Genomic DNA, 19,839 nt, shown 5'->3' with positions numbered 1-19,839 from the left:
TCCGTGCGTTAGGGGGCGCTGTGACTCATTTGTGCATCACGAGCGAAGACGACTGGAAACAACACGCGAACTGGCAGCAGTGTGTACATGAGGAGGTTTATATGCTGCTACCGAGAACAGGTAATGTCATATTTCTAAAAGATGTCAGCTCATTATCTGCTGTCATAAAACTGAATCTTTTCCGCCTTGTATAGATGGTTTAATCATGTTACTGCTGTAATGAAATTGAATGTAGTCAATACTGTCAGAAAAAGTTTGAATAAAAATGTATTAGATACTAAATCAAAAGAATGCGTTTATTTTTACAATTGCACATAATCAGAATGAACAACATTATACACTATTGTTGCATATTATTCCACCCATGAAAACCCTTCACAGTCGTCATGCACTTTGTCAGCGATGCTTGAGTTTGTGGCTCTCGAGGCCTTTATCTGCAGCTGGCCAGCAGTCGACACGCGCACTGCACCAGCGCTCACATCTCCCACTGCTGCAGCACAGACTCTCACAGAGACACAGCAGAGAGACGTGGAGACACTTCACAGACCACCAAGCTGCTTCACCACATGTCTATAATAAGCCCGATCTTGCGCATAAAAAGGGCCTGTGCCAATAAACTCTGCTGTGCATCTAATATCCAGCCAAGTGTCTCTTTCAGATAGTCAAAGACAAGTATAGGTATGTATTACAACTACATATTTACTTGCATGAGCATCCCTGATTGAATTGTCATGCTAATAATCTGTCTTGTGTTCTGTAGATTTAGATGCAGCTCTGCGTGTTTCTCCGCTTCAGGAAATCAGTGAGGAGGAAGCAGTCCAGATCCAAGTACCTTCTGCCCTTCCACCAGAATAAAGTAAATAAATCAGAAACTCTCACCAAACTGGTTCAGCTGGGTATGTTTCATTTCTTTAATATGTATTTTTTTATTATTATTGTTTTGGATGCCTCTAATCCTTTGGTAATTTTCCAGGTGTCACTGTCAACCTCTGGGAACTAGAACAGAGACCTAATGTGGGTTCCATGCTGGTTAGACTTGACTTTCATGGCAATGATGCACCCAGACTTTTCTTCCTTAAAGATTGGGGAGTTGAGGAGTCTAAACTGGGCCAACTGCTCACCAAAAACCCCTTCATCCTCACAGAAAGCCTGGACAACCTTGAAGCCAGGTCAGAAAGAGAATACACACACACACACACACACACACACACATGAAATAAACTGTAGTGCAACACTTTTTCAAACTAATTAGCAGCTTTCAGAAAGACTTGAGTCTTGACATGGCATTGAAACGTCTCAGACTGCCTCATGGGTATCATATTGATGCTCTAGTCCAGTGGTTCCCAACCCTGGGGTCGCGACCCCCACTAGGGGTCGCTAATAATTTTCGAGGGGTCGCCAGTCGCCAATCATTTTTTTTTTAAACAGCACGATAAATTAATTCTGATTAAAATAATTCTGAAAAAAAAAATGTAAAAAAATTAAATATGACAAAAAAAAAATCCTTAACGCCGAGAATTTTGCAACATATCGCGAGAGTGGGAAGATACAGACGTAACTTCGAAAAAAAAACGAGGCAAAGAGAAAATATGGCAAAGCGGCGAGGAGAAGATAAAAATGAATGCGCTAAAAAGAAAACAAGGCCTTATTTAGACAGTTATCTTGAATTTGGTTTCATTGAAGCGATGGACAAGGTGAGAATTGAGTGTGTAATCTGTGGTGAGAGACTGGCGAATGAAAGCATGAAGCCCTGCAAACTAATGAGACATCAGAGCACCAAACACCCACAGACGGTGGGTAAACCTACAGAATTTTTCCTGAGGAAAAAAGAACTTGTTATGTCAAATAGACCCCAGAACATAATAGATGTTTTTACAAGAGCTGGAAATGAAAATAGACAGGCAACGGTTGCATCCTTCGAGTGCGCTCTCTTAATTGCCCAATCAAAAAAGCCACACACCATCGGGGAAACTCTGCTCAAACCCGCATGTGTAAAAATGGCAGAAATAATGTGCGGGGCACAGGCAGCTTCAAAAATAAAAACTGTACCTCTGTCTAATAATACAATAAAGCACAGAATCGACAGAATGGCAAATGATGTTGAGAACACACTGATTGAAAAGTTAAAGATGCACCCATTTTCCATCCAACTTGACGAAACGTCTACTGTGGCGGATGAAGCAGTCCTCATTGCATATGTGCAGTACGTTGATGACTCCGAACTAAAGCAGGACATACTTTTGTCGACTAATTTGTCTACAACAACACGAGGAGAAGATATTTTCCACGCGATTGACACGTACTTCACAAAGAATCAGATTCCCTATAATAATTTAGTCGCATGCTGCACTGATGGAGCTGCTTCAATGATGGGAAAAAACAAGGGCTTCAATGCACGTTTGAAAGAAAAAGCACCCTACTGTCTTGTGTTTCACTGTATGATACACCGTCAAGCCTTGGCCAGCAAACACCTCTCTGATGAACTTAATGAAACAATGAAGACAGTTGTAAAGATCGTTAACTTTATAAAAGCCCGCCCGGTAAACAAGCGAATCTTTGCGGAGCTGTGTGAAGATGAGGTGCATCAGACACTCCTCCTTCATACCGAAGTGCGCTGGCTATCAAGAGGCCAAGTGTTGGTTCGTTTTATTGAACTAAAAGAAAAAATAAAAGAGTTCCTGAAAATGAACAATCAGAAGCTGTTTGACGAAATGACAGATGCATTTCTCATCAGAACGTCATACTTGGCGGATATTTTCAGCCTCTATAATGAAACAAACAAGCGCATGCAGAGCGCGGATGCAAATGTGCTGGAATGCAAGGAAATTATTGACACATTTGTGCATAAAGTGGACTTTAGGAGGAATAAGCTGATGAAACGAGACCTACACCATTTTCCATCACTTCTTAAACAGACCGGGGGAAATTTGCCTGAATCCTTGAGCAAGGAGTTCATACTTCACATGGAACGGCTACAGAAAGAGATGACGTCACGGTTTTCGGATGTTGATGAACATGTCGCTAAATGCGCATGGGTAATGGATCCATTCACTGCGCAGGAGGAGGACGTGGAGTATTTACAAGCGGAGGACGAGCTCTTGGATATCAAGTCTAATTCTCTTCTGAGGAGATTCTTCAATGAACACGGGTACAAACGGTTCTGGCTGGTGAAAGGACCTAACGTCGCACCCAAGCTTGCGCACCATGCTACAACCAGACTCATCCTGCCATTCGCCACAACATACCTGTCCAAGACTGCTTTTAGTTCTCTGGTAACCATCAAAACGAAGGCACGCAACAAGCTGGATGTGCACCATGACTTTCGTATGGCTGTCACGAAAATCATGCCTAATATACAATCTCTAGCCCTGGATATGCAGGCCCAGACTTCACATTAAATAGTCACATTAAAACAATTAAATAAGGGCTTTAATTCAACCAGGAACAAGAGAAAAGGCATGAAAAAACATAACTTACAATATGTAAATATTTATTATGCAGTGGTTATTGTTGTGTTTTAATTGGTGAATGTTTTTAGTTTTTAGAATGCAAAACAAAAAATACATTAATTCTCTGAATAAGTGATATTCATGTTAGTAAATTTTAATTTGCTTCTGTTTGTTCATCAGTTAAAAAGCACAGGCTGAAAACAAAAGTCGGTCATTGTGAACCCTTGCATGTTGTTACACGTTTAAGGTATAAGTGAAATGGATAGATTTGATATTTACGCTAACAGATTAAAATGTGCTGTTATTTGCTCAACGGGTTTAGGAAAATAAATGGAATCTGTTGTTGGAAAAACTCAGTAGTTGCAAGTTGCAGTTAATTGTTTGCATTCTGGTGTTATTAAAAACTTAAACAACTGACAGTCACATTAAGCTGATGTCTATACTGGTGTATTTGAATGTGGGGGGGGGGGGGTCATGGGGGTCGTTAAGATTTTTCAGTGTTAAAATAGGGGTCTCTTGAAAAAAAGGTTGGGAACCACTGCTCTAGTCTAAATAATTTGACATTTTCTTCTAAAGGTTACCTTACCTTTGGTCTTTTCATTTTAAGGGTGTCCTACTTAAAATCAAAGAAGTTCAGTAAGCAGTCTGTGGCTTCAGTGTTGAGAGACTCGACAAACGGCGTGGATTTTTCCAGAAGCAGTTGGGACTCAGTGCTGAGAAAGTGAAGTGGAATTATGTATATTTTTCAAGAAACAAAAAAAAATCACCATTAAGCTACATTTACCATGATTGTTTGCTTTAAGACCAGAGATGTTGTGAGACGCCAACCAAAACAACTATGTGGCAGTTTAGAACCAATTAAGGAGAATCTAAAGGTCTGTCACTTTGTTGGTTTGTTTTCTTTATTATATAATTGTGATATTTGAATGTGACAAATTAATTTATATCTCTCATCTAGGCTTGTGAACTGGAGTTTGGATTTGGTGGAAACGAAATTCAGCACATTGTGACCACTGTTCCTAAAGTTCTAATCGCTAATAAAAGAAAACTTGCCCAAATATTTGACTTCGTTCACAACACCATGGACGTTCCACACTCACTTATTGTGAAGTTCCCACAGGTACATATTGTTTAGTCCTTTCATAAACCAAGGCATTGTTCAGTTTGAAACCCTATGAATGCAAATTTAGAGTTTGTTTATAAATTTAGAGTTTTGATTGTATGTGGATTTAGGATGATAATTTAACTGAGGCACTTTGCATAGTATTTCCCCTCAGTCAGAAAAGAGAAATAACTGCTGTGTTCTGCTGTATTAAATGGTAAATCATGTCTGTGTTGTTTTCCATGCAGTGTAACATGAGTTTACTTTGTACTGTGCAACATGCTATTTAAAGGTCCTTAATGCCAAATTCCTTCACATCCGAGAGCGACACTTGTTTCTAGAGTACTTAGGCTGGGCCCAGTATCAACCATCTCAACCTAACTACACCACTTTGGATCACTTGGTGTTCCTGCCTGATGATGTTTTCTGCTCAGAAGTAGCATTGGCCACTCTTGAAGACTTTGAAAGATTTCAGAAAACATTGTAGATGTACAGAATAAATAATTTTTCATAGTTTGGTTGTATGAACACCGTTTTATAAATAAAAAGTTGAATTGGACATACCACAACCTATTCATTTTTATCATGTGATGATATTCCAGTTGTGTAAGTCAAGTTAAACAGGTCTAGATCTAAAACCTGATTTGCCATATATAAATTTTATGCGAAAAGCTGAGAAAATCTTTTTTTCTCCATTCTTTTTTTTTTTTTTGTGTGTGATTGTAAAGTTATTAATCTCATGGAAAAAACACATAGGAAGTTACTTTAATTTTGGTCTGTCTGACTTTTGCCTCTCTTTTTTAAAAAGATGAAGGTATTTGAAAAATAAGAGAACCGAATCTGATGGCTTAAAAATCCAGCTGTTGGAATGTGCTGCTCCAGTCCCATCAAGAGACATTTTGGTGTAGAAGCTTAAAATCTAGTAAACACTGTTTATGTAGCATTGCTACAAGAGACACCAACCACGGGGGGAAAGGAGCAGCTGGAGGTGAGTAGCCTATACATAAATATATATTTATCTAAGCCCTTGGTGCCTGACATTTTATTACAAAAATGTTTAAAATGTTATTTTTATCATATAATATGTAGCGGAAATACTAATTCTTAAGTAATGAATGTATTTAACTGCTGGAAATGTTTAGTAAGAGATTAAATAAAATAGCGAGCATTAGGGGGCGAAAAAGGTGAAGAAAAATTGTAAAAACATTAAAATATTTCTAAATTGTGACAGCCAATGAGCCCATGCTGAGAAAGCCGATTGCGTAATCAACGGACGAGACGTCACATATCCCACAATCCTGTGCTCCTTCCCTAGTAGTGAACAAAAATGGCGTCGAGGGCACCAGGTAAATTGTTGTGTTGTTTGTCTGATCCTTTGGGGAAATTGCGAGCGTATGAATTAGTTACCGTCATTTTAAAGAGTTAATTTATACCGTATCTGGTTTTTGTGGCACTCGAAAGTCTGTTTGTAGACGAGGTAGTTAGTTTTGTGGTGTAAAGCACTGATGTCCTCTACTGTGTCCCCGTCTGCGACCGCGGACTGTACGATACCAGGCGAAATATGACATTGTTCTGTTTCCATTCCCACATGTAACTTATAGTAACTGTTTATTTGTGTCCTAATTATTGTGAACGATGCATTGGGAAGAAACAAATGCTCTGTGGTTCACTTACTGATTCGTTAACTGGGCTCTTAAATTAATCTAATGTCACCGGTGACATCATGCTTATCAGTGAGATTTCTGCTATAAAAACCCCGTCCACAACAGTCATAAACACCGGATCCGTTAACCACAGAATACGTTCAAGTCATGTTGCTTTAAGCTGTGCTGGGTGGATATATTATCTACCTGTCTCGTTCCATATCTCTAATTTTGGATGTATGTTCCTATCCCTGTACAGCTGCGACCAGCAGGCTCTTGGTGGGCTTCAGGAAGTGGTACTACAATGCATGCGGTTTCAACAAACTTGGTAAGCGGCACTTTCTCTTTACCATGCAGACAAAGCATTGTTTAGAACTTGTGACCTTCATGGATTGATATTTACATTGAAACCTATTCATATAAGCAAATGTATACATTTCCATCTCATTGCATGTTATATAGGCTTGATGCGGGATGATACCATCATTGAGGACAGTGATGTGAAAGAAGCCATTCGTCGGCTCCCAGAACAAGTTTACAATGACCGAATGTTCCGCGTCAAGAGAGCTCTGGATCTTTCAATGAAACAACAGATTCTTCCCAAGGACCAGTGGACTAAATATGAGGAGGTGAGGAAGCATGTCACCTGAATGTATACTAATTTTAGCTGCTTTTTCTTTGTGTAGTGTCTAAAATATTTTAGGACCCACTTTTTTAAAATAATGTTCAAGTTTATCATATATTTTTTTTTAATTTTACATTTAAAGTGATTCATTTCATTGAAATAAAAAAATCCATGTTTTTTTTTTTTTACATTTAGTACAAACACAGATACTTGCATGCATGCACTCCTTTTAATATAATAAAAGTGAATGTGAACAGCCACTGAGTATCTTCAGTGAAAACGAGTCATAAGGAAGTTCTAATTTTATATTTTTCTGAAAAGGATTGTATTCTTCACCGTGGTTTTGGAAAATTCATTAGATATCATTTATGGGGGTTAACACGTGTTTATGTACATCTGCTTCAAATGTTTTGAAGAATTAATATTGTTCCCTGTAGGAAGTGCATTACCTTGAGCCCTATCTGGAGGAGGTTGTTCGTGAAAGGAAAGAAAAAGAAGAATGGGCAAAGAAGTAGAATGAGTGTGACGAGACTAAAGCTCCTTTATGGAGTGATGTCTGGTGTTGTATTTAAGATAAAATGTATTATGTGATGAGTCCCTATACTTAATAAAATTTCCTTTCTAATAGAAGTCTTCACATGCCTGTTGTTGTTGTTTTTCCTTTGATAAGAAAAAGTCATGATAATGTTGTTTTGTACAGTCAATAAATCTTTCAAAGTTCAATGGGATGATACAGTAGACTCCAAAGATAAGGCTATTTATTTAAAAACAGAATTACTTTAAAAAGACTAAAAATACATAGTGACTTTGACACTTTTCAAACATTCATACAGTAAAATTAACTACAGTTGACTTAAATAGTTCATCATTCATCAGTCACGAAAGTACAATCACACAAATAAATTCTGCATGGTATTTAATGGCATTCAAGTACTATTAATGCTTTACACCGCCATAAATGTATGTTTTCCTGTGGATAAAAATATAACTATAGCGTTTCAACATTACATTATAAAATCCAGGCCATAACTGCATATTATCAGATTTTCTTAACTATTAACAATTTATAATTTCTCATTCATTTGAATGGTCTCACTCCGTGTGTTGCTCTCTCCGTTGGGCAACACTGTTGACCGTGTCAATGAAGTTGTCTAAGACACCGCTGAAGGAGTGCAGCATGGAGACTCCCAGCTCATTGTTCGTCTCATTGATGTCAGGATCATAGGCTCCGAATAATGGCGTGCAAACTTCTATATGTCCTTTCCCCTCCTTCTCTAGGATGCCAATAAGTTCGCTTCTGGCTTGCTGGAACTTCTCCCTGTCGTAATTTATTAGCTCGCTTTCATCCAGTGGGTAGGTTACACCTTCAGGATAACAATCACGAGGGACGGGCAGCTCAACATATCTGTAAGACAATACATAATTACGACAAAAACAGCCAAATAGCTAAACAGTTAACAACAATGAACACGGGTTTATTGTACCTCAACGCAGGAAAACCCAGAGCCAGCATATTAAAAAGATTGTGCAGAGCAGCTGTGCTCAGCGGATTACCCAGGATCTTCAATTCCTCTAGCCTGTGACAGGGTGTCAGTGCCTGGGTGAGCAGATCCAGTTTGTCATCATCCAGTCCACACTCCTCCAGACCTACACTAGTGAGTGTGGCACAACAGCGATGCAGAAGCTTCCGGAAGGTGTTGGGGAAGAGGTCACCTAACTCATGACCACTCAGGTCCAGCTTTACTATGTGCTCACTGTGCAGGCTGTTGGCGAAGTAGGCCATGTCCAGTTCGTTAAGACTGCAGTTCGCTAACTCGATACACTGCAGCGGAGTGTTCAGTGGACTGGCAAAACAAACATTATAGTTAACTCAAAACACGGGTTTAGGAACTATCCCAATTAAGACTAAGAATCAAACTATAACACTGGAATTTACACCAATTTCAGTAAACAATACTATTTAATAAATCATGTTATATTATAAAATATTATGTAATTAGTTGAGCTGCATTGAGATCTCTGAAGAAAATTGAGTGACTGAGCAATAAATAAATAAATAAATTACCAAATGATCTATACATCAAGAAGTCTCAAGACTGCAATTATTTGACACAAAAATACAGTAAAATTTTAGTATTGTGAAATATTAATAATATTTAGAAAATTTATTTTATTCCAATGATGGCCAAATTGAATTACCAGCCGCCATTACCACCGTCTTCAGTGTCACGTGATCCTTTAGAAATAATAATAAAAAAATCTACATTAAAAACCACTATGTGGTTTAATTTTTTGTGGAAACCATAATATTGGTTACTCTGATGAAAAGGAGGTTCAAAAGAACAGTGTTTATTTGAAATATTTTGTTACATTATAAATGTCTATACTGTCACTTTATCAATTTGATGGAAGTATTAAATATATTTATTTATTTAATAAATGGCCTCAGAATCTCTTAACAGTAGTGTATATATATACAACAGGAAATTTATACTTCACTATTAAGTCCATATAAAGTCCCAGGTATATATTATTAAACATGCTACGTCTGCTTCTGGGGTGAATTAATATCTTATGTGTCAGCACCTATGAGACGTGATGTTTTGACTATCATAAGACATGTGTGTTGCTATTTACAGTAAATATAGAACATATTGTGTTGCCAGAGTCATGTTCTGACCTACTTTGAGTTTGCAATGGGACAGCTGTCGGCATACTAGTTACACAACAAACAACAACAACAACAAAATGCAAGTCATGGCTTGATGATGAACAGTTGATTAGACAGCAAACCATCAAATAAGACCGTCAGATCTTATATTTAAGTGAAAGTTACCTTATACACTACCATCCTAAAGGCTGGCGTGAGTTTACAAAAAAAAGTGTATCATGGTTTACACAAAAATATTAAGCTGCACTGTTTTCAATGTTGATAATAATAAGAAATGTTTCTTGAGCCCCAAATCAGCATATTAAGATGATTTTCTAATAGAATGGCTGCTGAATTCAGCTTTGCCAGCTCGGCAATACATAACATTTTTAAATATATTACAAAAGTTATTTTAAATTAAATAACTGTAATGAATTATATGAATATTTCATAAATATATTCATACAATATTTTTAACAGATAATTAAGACTTTCAAAAAATTACTGACCCCCATCTAGTGTATATATATATATATGACCAATGTGTGTGAGTTTAAATGGCAGCTGTGGTCACATTACCTCAGCAGCTTCCTCAGATGCCCTGTAAGAGTGGAGAACCCCAGACAGAGCTCTCTCAGTTCAGTCAGTTTGCTCATCAGCTCACCCAAAACTCCCATGAGGCCTTCGTCTTCCAGAGCCAACCTGTGTACATTCAAAGTCTGAGCAGGAAGCGTGATTGAGCGCAGCTGAGGGAACTTCAGCTGGGAGAGCAGTATCTCAATGTGTGGAGCGTCCAGATGTACATTGTGCACCACTTCCAGCTTCTGCAGGCTATGTGACTCCACCAGCTTCAGGAGGTAAAAGAGGTTCCTGAAGCTCAGTGAGTCCACACGCAGGCTTATGAAGTTCAGTTTTAACGGGCAATGTCTGTGCAGCAACACAGCCTGAGCCACCATCTCGTAGTTCCGTCCAGTAACAAAAGCATCCAAGCGGACATCTACCTCCACATCAAACGCTGAAGGTGCTGCTTGCCCGGCCTGCATGGACACCATAGTCTCGAAGCACATGCGGGTAAGTAGTTCAGTTCGTGCCCAACGGCCAAGAGTCCATCTGCAGGGACAGACCTGGTGTTCTATGTCTTGCAGACCATTTAGATCCACCACACGTAGCATTTTTTTATACAGGTTTGGAGCTTGAATCACATAGTCCCTCAGACCTGTGAGAATGGCCTCCAGACAGAGCCTGCAGGTGCGGGACGTGAGATCATCTGGACAGTCCACTGTCCTGCCCAGTAGTTTGCGCAGGTTGAGCTCTATCAGAGGCCATCTCTGGACCAAGTCGTGGAGCACTGAGGCCTCTTCACGCAGATAGCTGGCTTTGAAGAGGATTGGGTAGAGATTGAATGACAAGTACTGGAGGTCCTTACATGCATTTGGGCCGGATTGAACAAAGCCCTCAGCTGCTGCGAACTTCAAGCTCTTCATGGCTGTGTTTGTCAGCTCTAAAGATCAGGGAGTCTTCTTGAAACTGTCAGCCTATAGGAGATGTGGAGTGTTTCTTCTGCCCTCTTTCAACCAACATATACATGTGTGTCAACCCAAGAACAGAAGAGTGCTGAGCGAGGGCATGTAGAGGGATAATCAAAAGGGGGTTAGTTATTTATAGAAGCAGCTGTCTCATACTCTCATGAATAACAGACAGAGGTTAAACAGCAATTAGATTTGGGATGGCTTGAAAGAAAAAAGAAGTCTCTTAAGTGTGACCATCAATGGTTCCATTCTGTGGCTGTGGGAAGAATTTGGTATTTTCTGGGTTAACCATTGAGAATTGTGTTGAATTAAGTCGCCTGACTATCAAACGTAATGGTAAAATAAATATATTTTTAAGCCTTATTTTCAAGATTCCTGAAAAACAAGGTAAAAGGAAAAAGAAAAGCATTTTATTCTTAAGGTGCTGCAAAATGTCTCACGCATCAGGCACTTTAAAACCAAACAATGTTCTTTGTCAATGTGCTAAATTTGGATGACCAGCTTGGTGAAATATGAGTAAAGTTTATGTGGGGAACGTCTTATGGAGCCTCTCAAAGAACATGATGATGTTTGGAAAAAAGAAATGGGAGTAAAATTTATATTTTTACTATGCTTGCTCAAAAATTGTGAAGTGTTCATCAGCATATTTCCTTTCAGATCTTTCACAATGGAAATTATATGTGGGCGGGAAGAAAATAATTTTAAGAGCAAATGCAGTTTATCAGGGACTGCAGTTTTGTAAAAGAATGCAAATATTTTCTCAAGAGGGAAGCAAAGGCTTTGTTTTGTTTTTCAGGGGAAGTTTTGCAAGTGAATGCAAAAACATTGAAATCACTGCTGTCCAATGATTAATAGATCCAAAATAAAAGTTTTTGTTTACATAATATATGTATGTGTACTGTGTATATTTATTATGTATATCTTAATACACATACATGCATGTATATATTTAAGAAAAATATGTTGTTATATATATATATATATATATATATATATACATACGTACGTATGTATGTATGTATATATATATATATATATATATAAATTATATTAATATAAATTTAACCATGTAAATACATGTAAATATTTTCAAAACATACTGAATGTGTCTGTATTTTTACATACTTAAATATACACAGTACACACACATGTATTATGCAAACAAAAACTTTTATTTTGGATGTTTGACAGCACTTATTGAAATTAAAATTGTATCTTCCTTCCCTTTAAAGGCTCCATGGCTTTTACACTTGCCTTGCGAACTGTTTCCAAAAGAATCCTCACATTCATGAGTTTGGTATGAGGACGAATACATTCTCACACAGATACAGCTGGTCATGAAAATACCGTATGTCACACATTTTTCACAAAGAGAAAGCTGATTGGTTTTAAAATTAATGTGTGAGTAGTGCTAGATGCATTCCTATACTATTGACAAAGGAAAACAGATCCTATTTTAAACTCGCAATCACATGGATTCCTATTGAATGGTTTTCGCCCAAGAAAATTAACCTACTTATAGTAAATGTGAGCCCTTCAAAAAATTTTATCGTTTCTGTGATTTTGTTAATTGTATAATAAATGAAAAGAAAACTTTTTATATTTTCTAAAGAATATAATTTGAATAGTGAGTGCTAAAGTTAGAGGCTCAAATAAAGATGGAAGATTTATATTACATATATAAAAAAAAATTTTTTTTAGAATTAACCATATACTAACATGATATGTTTTCCAAACCAAAAAAGGAAATTCCTCCAAATGCACTAATCTATGAATGAAACCAGTTTGGAATATTCCGTTTATAACCACATAGAGGCGCTGCATACCAACGTAATGAATGCAGACACATTCTATCCATTATTTTTGTTAAAAAAATTATAGCACTGCTTATGGGCAGGGGTGGTTCTAGACCACAGTAACTGGTGGGGTGGGGCTCTCATTCTTGTCATGTGACACACAGCAGCCCAAAATACCACTGTATGTATAACTGATATAGGCTTATGTCCCTATTGAAAAAAAAAAACAAGAAATACCATTACAGACATTACAAAATATCAATATCAAACAATATCAAAATACCAAACTATTAAAAATAGTTTTATATATATATATATATATATATATATATATATATATATATATATATATATATATATATATATATATATATATATATATATATATATATATATAGTTGCAGTGATTTTGCCAAATAAGACATGTTGCTGGATCAACACCTTTTGATGATCCTGGATCAACATTAGTCTACCAAAAATAGACTTAACCCAGTCCCAGTCACTATCCCTAAACCTAGCCCTATCCATATTTTATTCCTAAAATCAGTGGAAAATGATAGCTGATTAACAACGGCTTAAAAGAACCTATTCTTTTAAGCCGTTGTAAGACTGCATTTATTCAAAATAAAAATAAAAATAATAATAATAATAATAATAATAATAATAATAATAATAATAATATGTATTCCAATAATATATTTTCTTTACTATCACTTTTAATCAATTTAACACATCCTTGCTGAATAAAAGTATTGATTTTATTAAAAAAAAATTACTGCCCCCAAATTACTGACCAGTAGTGTATATTATTACAAAATATTTATATTTTAAAAACATAGCTTCTTTTTTTTCTTTTTATTCATCAAAGTATCCTAAAAAAAAAAGTATCACATGTTCTGAAAAAATATTAAGCAGCAGAACTGTTTCCAACTTTGATAATGAATCATCATATTAGAATAATTTCTAAAGGATCATATGATAATGATCCTAAAAATTCAGCTTTGCATCACAGAAATAAATGATCATTTAAAGTATAATACATTTTTTAAAATTATTTTAAACTGTTATAATATATCATGATATTAAATTTTTTTCTGTATTTTTGATCAAATAAATGCAGGCTTGATGAGCAGAAGAAACTTCTTTCAAAAACATTAAAAATAGCAATGTTTCCAAACTTTTGCTCTGTACTGTATATATATATATATATATATATATATATATATATATATATATATATATATGTGTGTGTGTGTGTGTGTGTGTGTGTGTGTGTGTTTTCTAGAGCTATTACAGTAACATCAATTATATTTTAGGAAGCTTTAAACAGTCTTCTAGAATTAGAATAGAGTAAAACTGAATAAAACTGAGCTCAACAATTTTCACTGGCCTTCTTGCTAAAAAGCAGAGAATAAATATTAAGCTATCACCTTCAGATTGAGAAGTATAGTTCTCAATTCCAGCCAGATCCAGATAGTGATTCCTACGTCCTGTGTTTTCATCGGAGTAGTGCTTCCTCTCTGAAACACCCAAGTGATCAAGTTCAGTTGTCTGACAGAAGAAAATCATGAAACACAAATCACATTATTAAATGTTGTACCATAGTGTTGGTAACTGGTGTTATTGTTAACTAAAACTATTTTTTTTTTTTAAAGTTTCATTAATTGAAATATAGATTAAAATAAAACATTAAATGGGACAAATACATTTTTAAAATGAGAAATGTTAGCAAATAGCTGAAATAAGCTATTTGAATTTAAAATTAGCACATACAATTAAAATAAAAAATTAACTAAAGAACTCAAATTAAAATTGAAACTAATATAAAATATTAATAAATACTTTATTAATTAACACATTTTAATTATCATTTTGTTATAATTTTGTTCCATTGAGTAAATACTTCTAAATTTGTTCTCCTGGATAAATAAAACATTTCTCATACAAATATCTCTCAAGAAAAACATGATTTACTTATGACAAAAAAAGAAAAATCACCTGATCTGATATTGAAGGCTCTCTGCAGACCGTATTGCATCCTCCATTGAATGTGAGTAACACTGCATTATAAATAGATTAATTTCAGCAGAGCGATCATACACTGCCTTAACCGAGCAGACGAGACCATGTGTTTATCATGACCGGTTCGGTCTTCACCTTTTCTGCTGGTTAATGGAGTGACACTCAGCTTCACACGCAGGGTTGTACCATTGCTAAGCACCAGCTGTTTGACTGACGTCTCAACCACTTCACAGATCGACTGCATCAGGCTCAACATATTCTGCAACAAACACCACAAGAGAAACTCAATAGCTCAATGATTGCTTAAAAAATATATAAAACTTTAAGAGATGGTAGGTCTTCTGTCGATACTGAGCTTTACCTCTGGTTATTTTCCCATTGTTGTCCAAATCATACAATAGAATCATCCACTCTTGGCGACTTCCATCTATGACCGACACATTACACTCCTTGTTCTTGTCAACAGCACAATGATGGAAATATTTGCAATATGTTTATCGGTCAAGATATCTTACAGCTCAGAAAACAACTCTTCAATTTTGAGTAAAGTTTTAGCAAAGCACTCTTCACCAATGCAGAGACGCTGCAGTGAATCATCTTAATAGCACAATGACTCTTTGTACTCTTATTATCATTTAGGTGGGCTTAGGAACATTTCGGGGTGGCTTCAGCCCCCTTAAAATAGGCCTAAGGACGTCCCTGCCGGAGACTGAAAGAAGTGAGAATTTGCACTCGCTCGCTGTGGAGGAAGCAACTCGACCTCCTCTCCCTTTGACCATTTGCACCTTCTTCAGTTTAACCCAACCCACTTTATATATTCAACAGCCTGGTCAAATATGCATGATAATTCTTATCCATATTCCTAAAACTACATTTTCGGTTTATTTATTTATCTATAATTTCTCCTCTTCAGAGATATTCTTAAATCTTAAATCTTGCAATTTTCAGCAGGCTCTTTAGAATGATCGAATGTTTCCAATTAAACACAACAATCTTTTCAGACCAAATATATTTTTTAGTTTTGAGACTCCTAAATGCAAAAAAAAAATATGTTTTTAAAAATGTTAACTATACTGCATTTCGTTATACAAAATAACAGTCACAATGCTTTTCATCACCAAGATGGCGCTACAATGTAGTTGCTATTTGATTGATGTCTTGAGATACAACGTCACGAAATAGAAAGGAGATCTATTTTATTCTCTCTCTCTCTCTCTCTCTCTAGTGTTATCACACTGGTTACTGATCAAGATAATAATCACAATAACTTTTCAACTATAAGATAGAAGCCTCACTTCCCAGTACGTGCAGGGAGATCAGAGCAGATGAAATATGTAACAGTGAAACAATTAGACGACATTAGATTAAAAATGCAACTGCTATTTTTTACTCTGTACCTGTTAATCTAAGGAAAGAAATGCTCTGAAAAAATAAACTGCAAGGGAAGAAAGGTGCAAGTGCTGTACTGGATATATTAAGAATCAAACATCTTACATGCACGTGCTTCCTTTGAAGTCTGCTTGACCTACAAATCAAGACAAAAATTTGAGCCACTAATTCCACATCATAGAAAGTATAATTTACAAGTGAACTTACCTCTTACCAAATCACATGAAAAGTAAAAAAAAAAAAAAGAAAAGAAAAGAAAAAAAAGTTCAGAATTCAGTTTGTTATCATATAAAACGTTTAAACATTAACATCTTTTCAGCTTTTAGTTTTATTTGCACACAGAAATGTGTAGTAAGTTAAAGGTGTAGCAGGCTTGTTGGAGACCCTGATCTTTATTCAGAAGAGCAGTAGTTGCAGTTGTGCTTGTTATGATTCAGTTTTGGATCATTCCTGTAGTTTAGCAGCAACCTTTTCTCTTTGCTCCTTCTCCTTCCGTATTTTCTTCACCTCCATTTTTTGGTCTTATACTCTACCTATGTGAACAGAACAAGTGGCACTTTTTGGAGAACAGTGCAGATCAACAACTTCATCCGGTGAAGGAGTGAGGCTCAGAGGAACCACCAGTTTGGGAGGGTCGGAGAGAAAAGAGTTCATCGGGTGCTGGAGTGGGACGTGGAGGAACAGCCAACGGTTAGGAAGGATCCACTTGAAGAGGAGAACATGGCTGAGACTCTTCCTCAGGTGCAGGAGCTGACTTTTGTGGACATGGGCGGTTTGGTTACTGGCGGCAGGGGCTTGAAGCGAGTGGCTGGTAAAGTGAGGTGTTCAGAGACACTCTGAAGCATTGGAAGTTCTCCCTCTATTGGCTTCAAGAAGGAAGATCACACTGGAGGTTTGACCTCCACAAGAAGTGGAGTTGGCTCAGTGGCCATTTGTTCTTTCAGTTTTCTCATCATCTTTTTCTTTTCTCCAGCCTCTCTATGCTCACTTCCTCCACCAATTTTTCTAGACTCTGCATCTTTCTGAATTTGGCAGACTCTCTTTTTTTCTGATGCACATGTCCTCTCTCCTTCATCTTTTCAAGGCTGAGTGTCTCTCTCACTTTTTCAGCCTTGTTTCTGTGACTTCCTCCCTCATTTATTTCTCTCATTCTTCACCTTTCTTTTTACATCTCTTCTTTTTAAGCCCATTCTTGTGCTGCACACTGCTGGTGTATCCCTTCTGTGCAAAAAGTGAGCAAAATGCTGTCTAAATACACTGCTGAACAGTGCCATTGTGAACACTGAATGCTGCAAGTGAATTCAGTATTTGTCATCAATATCGGCAGAAAGTCACAAAAGTATCTTTCCATCTTTTTACTCCTAACACACCAACAGACGACAAGAGTCAGCGCAGCAATTTAGAGCTGCCAGAACGAATCTCCGTTATTATACGGTGCTGGCTGGCGCTGAGACAGAGACAGACGCGTTCTTACAGCGCTGTGCATTAAAACCAATCACACGGGATTCTGTTGAGCTTATTAATGCACTGACCAAACAGAGGGGTTCAGATGAAAGTTTTGTTCAGGTTAACGTAGTTGTTATCATGCAGATATGATCAATTGTTTGTTTTTTAGGTTTCTGTAAGAATGCTATCACAGCTAATAAATGACTAAAATAATTGTCCATTTAAAAGAAATATGATCTCAAATTCGAAAACAATGGATAATCGTTCTTACCTCACCTTACTCTGTTGTAAAAAAAATAATAATAATTAAAAAATCACTGGAGGCCACTGTTTAATGTCATTAAATTTTGATAAAGCAAGTACTGTATATTTCATTAGATTTTTTTCATGAACCACAAAAAAAACAAAAAACAAAAAAAACACAGTAATGCACTTTAAACTTTTAATCCGAGCAAACCTTTTCCAACACTTTCTGTTTATTGGCTACACATCATAAAACTGGGAATGTATCAAGTATAGTCTAAGTGCTAATGACATTAAAAACATTAATGTTTCCAAAAAAAGGGTTGTAAAACCTGCTCATGACTACACAATAGGATTTATTCGAAGGTCAAAAATGAACAAATTGACCACCACTTTCAATGTAAAATTTTCTGAGAAAAAATGTAAATAAAAAAAAAATACATGAACTAAATACACCTACTGTAATCACTAACTTTACATCATCTATTCTTTCTTTCTCCTTATATCACACATTTCTAGACATCTTTCTAGAGCCATAGACCTTTCTAACTGTAATGTTGTAATAGAAACAATCAAAACATGGCAACCTGTTCAGTGTAATACAAAACATGAGGCTGCTGTCAACATGAACCAAAAACTATCCAGTCTGAATAAAGAAACATAATTTTAAGCAAGTGAATGTAGAAACTGAATTTTTAGCAGTTCATGAGTACGTAAGGTTAATTGCATTTGATTGCCACAGCAAGCACGAACATAATTAGGTAACGTATATAAATAAGAAAGTACAAAAAGGCACACTGATGAGCACAGTAGAATTAATGAAAAAAGAACGAAAAAAAAACAAAAAAACAATCTCTTCCCCACATCTAAGACTTTCCAAAAATGATGTATCAGAAATAGAAATCAAATACCTATGACTGTTAGATTAATATCCTGGTTTAAATACACTTTAAGATTTAGTATCGACAGTGTTAAGACTTACATTTTAAATGCATTGCTTTTTTGTACAAACTAAAGAGATGATGCAGTAACCGATAGCATGTCACACATGCGGTCTATAAATCTTAAGTTGTATTTAACCTGCAATATTCCTTGAAAACCTTCTCCATTACTGCACAGTATGTCTAATCAGAGAGGGATGTGATTGGCATTCTGCAAAGTTTTAATTTCATTAAAGGTTTAATACGTGTCAGTTTGGCCACATATGCCATATATGAGAATAACTTTCTATGTATATGACTTAATGTCGACACACAAACAAAGTCTTTGTGCATGTATGCGTTAGCCATGAGCCCAAATGAAATCCACAACACGGAATAATCAGAGGTATTGTGTAGGAGTCACATTAGATAAGGTAATAAATGTCAATATTTTCAGGAGTGTAAATATACATCCTTTTGGCAAAGAACAAGGTCTTCTGCAAACTGTAACATTTTGACTCCTCATTAATAACAATGAAATGTGTACTGTGTACTCTGCTTTTGCATTAAATGAAAGGAACATTAGTTTTTTAAATAAATTAACAAATTGGCATGGCTAAATAGGAGAGCTGCAAAACTGAAAAGCAAAATAAGGCAAAGAACTCATGAAAGGCATGAAGTTTTTATCTTGAATCTTATCTCACAATTTTTCACAATAACTGCAAGAGCCAAGAAACGTTGATGGTTTCATGTATCTTCTCCTGAACATAAACATTCTTTTTCTTTTCAGAAAAATATAACTGTCAAGTCAAATATTCATCCATTTAATTTCTGTTCATTTGAACTTAAAAGAAAGAATGAATTTCCAATCTTATACAGATGGAGCTTTCTCTTATGGCACCCACCCGCAGCAAGATTTCTAGAGATGGCCAAAGTGCCATCGAATGGTTTGAAACAAACACCTTGGAAATCGTAATCGACATCTCATAACTGGATCTTCCAGTGAAAATGACAGACTTCTCTAT

At 36.2% G+C, this 19,839-nt stretch overlaps 3 protein-coding genes across 5 annotated transcripts; 2 read left to right on the top strand and 1 right to left on the bottom strand.

Moving 5' to 3' along the window:
• Positions 1 to 52: 52 nt before the first annotated feature.
• LOC127935235 (transcription termination factor 3, mitochondrial-like) lies at positions 53 to 5,110 on the top strand. Its single transcript, XM_052532924.1, is given in 9 exon segments — positions 53 to 120; positions 382 to 678; positions 761 to 896; positions 974 to 1,169; positions 4,057 to 4,097; positions 4,100 to 4,170; positions 4,253 to 4,324; positions 4,408 to 4,569; positions 4,844 to 5,110. Coding segments are annotated over 7 exon segments (867 nt in total). The 5' UTR covers positions 53 to 120; positions 382 to 678; positions 761 to 766; the 3' UTR covers positions 5,039 to 5,110.
• Positions 5,111 to 5,805: 695 nt separating this feature from the next.
• LOC127935236 (cytochrome b-c1 complex subunit 7-like) lies at positions 5,806 to 7,449 on the top strand. Its single transcript, XM_052532925.1, has 4 exons — positions 5,806 to 5,897; positions 6,454 to 6,522; positions 6,657 to 6,823; positions 7,257 to 7,449. The coding sequence occupies exons 1-4, from the start codon at positions 5,879 to 5,881 to the stop codon at positions 7,332 to 7,334; spliced, it is 333 nt and encodes a 110-aa protein (XP_052388885.1). The 5' UTR covers positions 5,806 to 5,878; the 3' UTR covers positions 7,335 to 7,449.
• A 111-nt stretch (positions 7,450 to 7,560) lies between these two features.
• LOC127935234 (leucine-rich repeat-containing protein 14B) lies at positions 7,561 to 18,090 on the bottom strand. 3 transcript variants are annotated; one of them, XM_052532921.1, is made up of 6 exons: positions 14,952 to 18,090; positions 14,793 to 14,854; positions 14,225 to 14,345; positions 10,049 to 11,373; positions 8,304 to 8,663; positions 7,561 to 8,224 (listed from the first exon to the last, which is right to left on the bottom strand). In XM_052532921.1, exons 4-6 carry the CDS (start codon positions 10,951 to 10,953, stop codon positions 7,912 to 7,914), a joined length of 1,578 nt encoding a protein of 525 aa, XP_052388881.1. In that variant the 5' UTR covers positions 10,954 to 11,373; positions 14,225 to 14,345; positions 14,793 to 14,854; positions 14,952 to 18,090; the 3' UTR covers positions 7,561 to 7,911. The 3 variants fall into 3 exon arrangements, with proteins under 3 accessions (XP_052388881.1, XP_052388882.1, XP_052388883.1); XM_052532922.1 differs by having other exon boundaries at positions 10,049 to 11,083; XM_052532923.1 differs by lacking the exons at positions 14,225 to 14,345; positions 14,793 to 14,854; positions 14,952 to 18,090 and having other exon boundaries at positions 10,049 to 11,847.
• Positions 18,091 to 19,839: the final 1,749 nt, after the last annotated feature.

This window comes from Carassius gibelio, chromosome A19 (genome assembly GCF_023724105.1).
Source record: "Carassius gibelio isolate Cgi1373 ecotype wild population from Czech Republic chromosome A19, carGib1.2-hapl.c, whole genome shotgun sequence".
Taxonomy (NCBI): domain Eukaryota; kingdom Metazoa; phylum Chordata; class Actinopteri; order Cypriniformes; family Cyprinidae; genus Carassius; species Carassius gibelio.
This window is presented reverse-complemented; position numbering and strand designations above follow the sequence as displayed.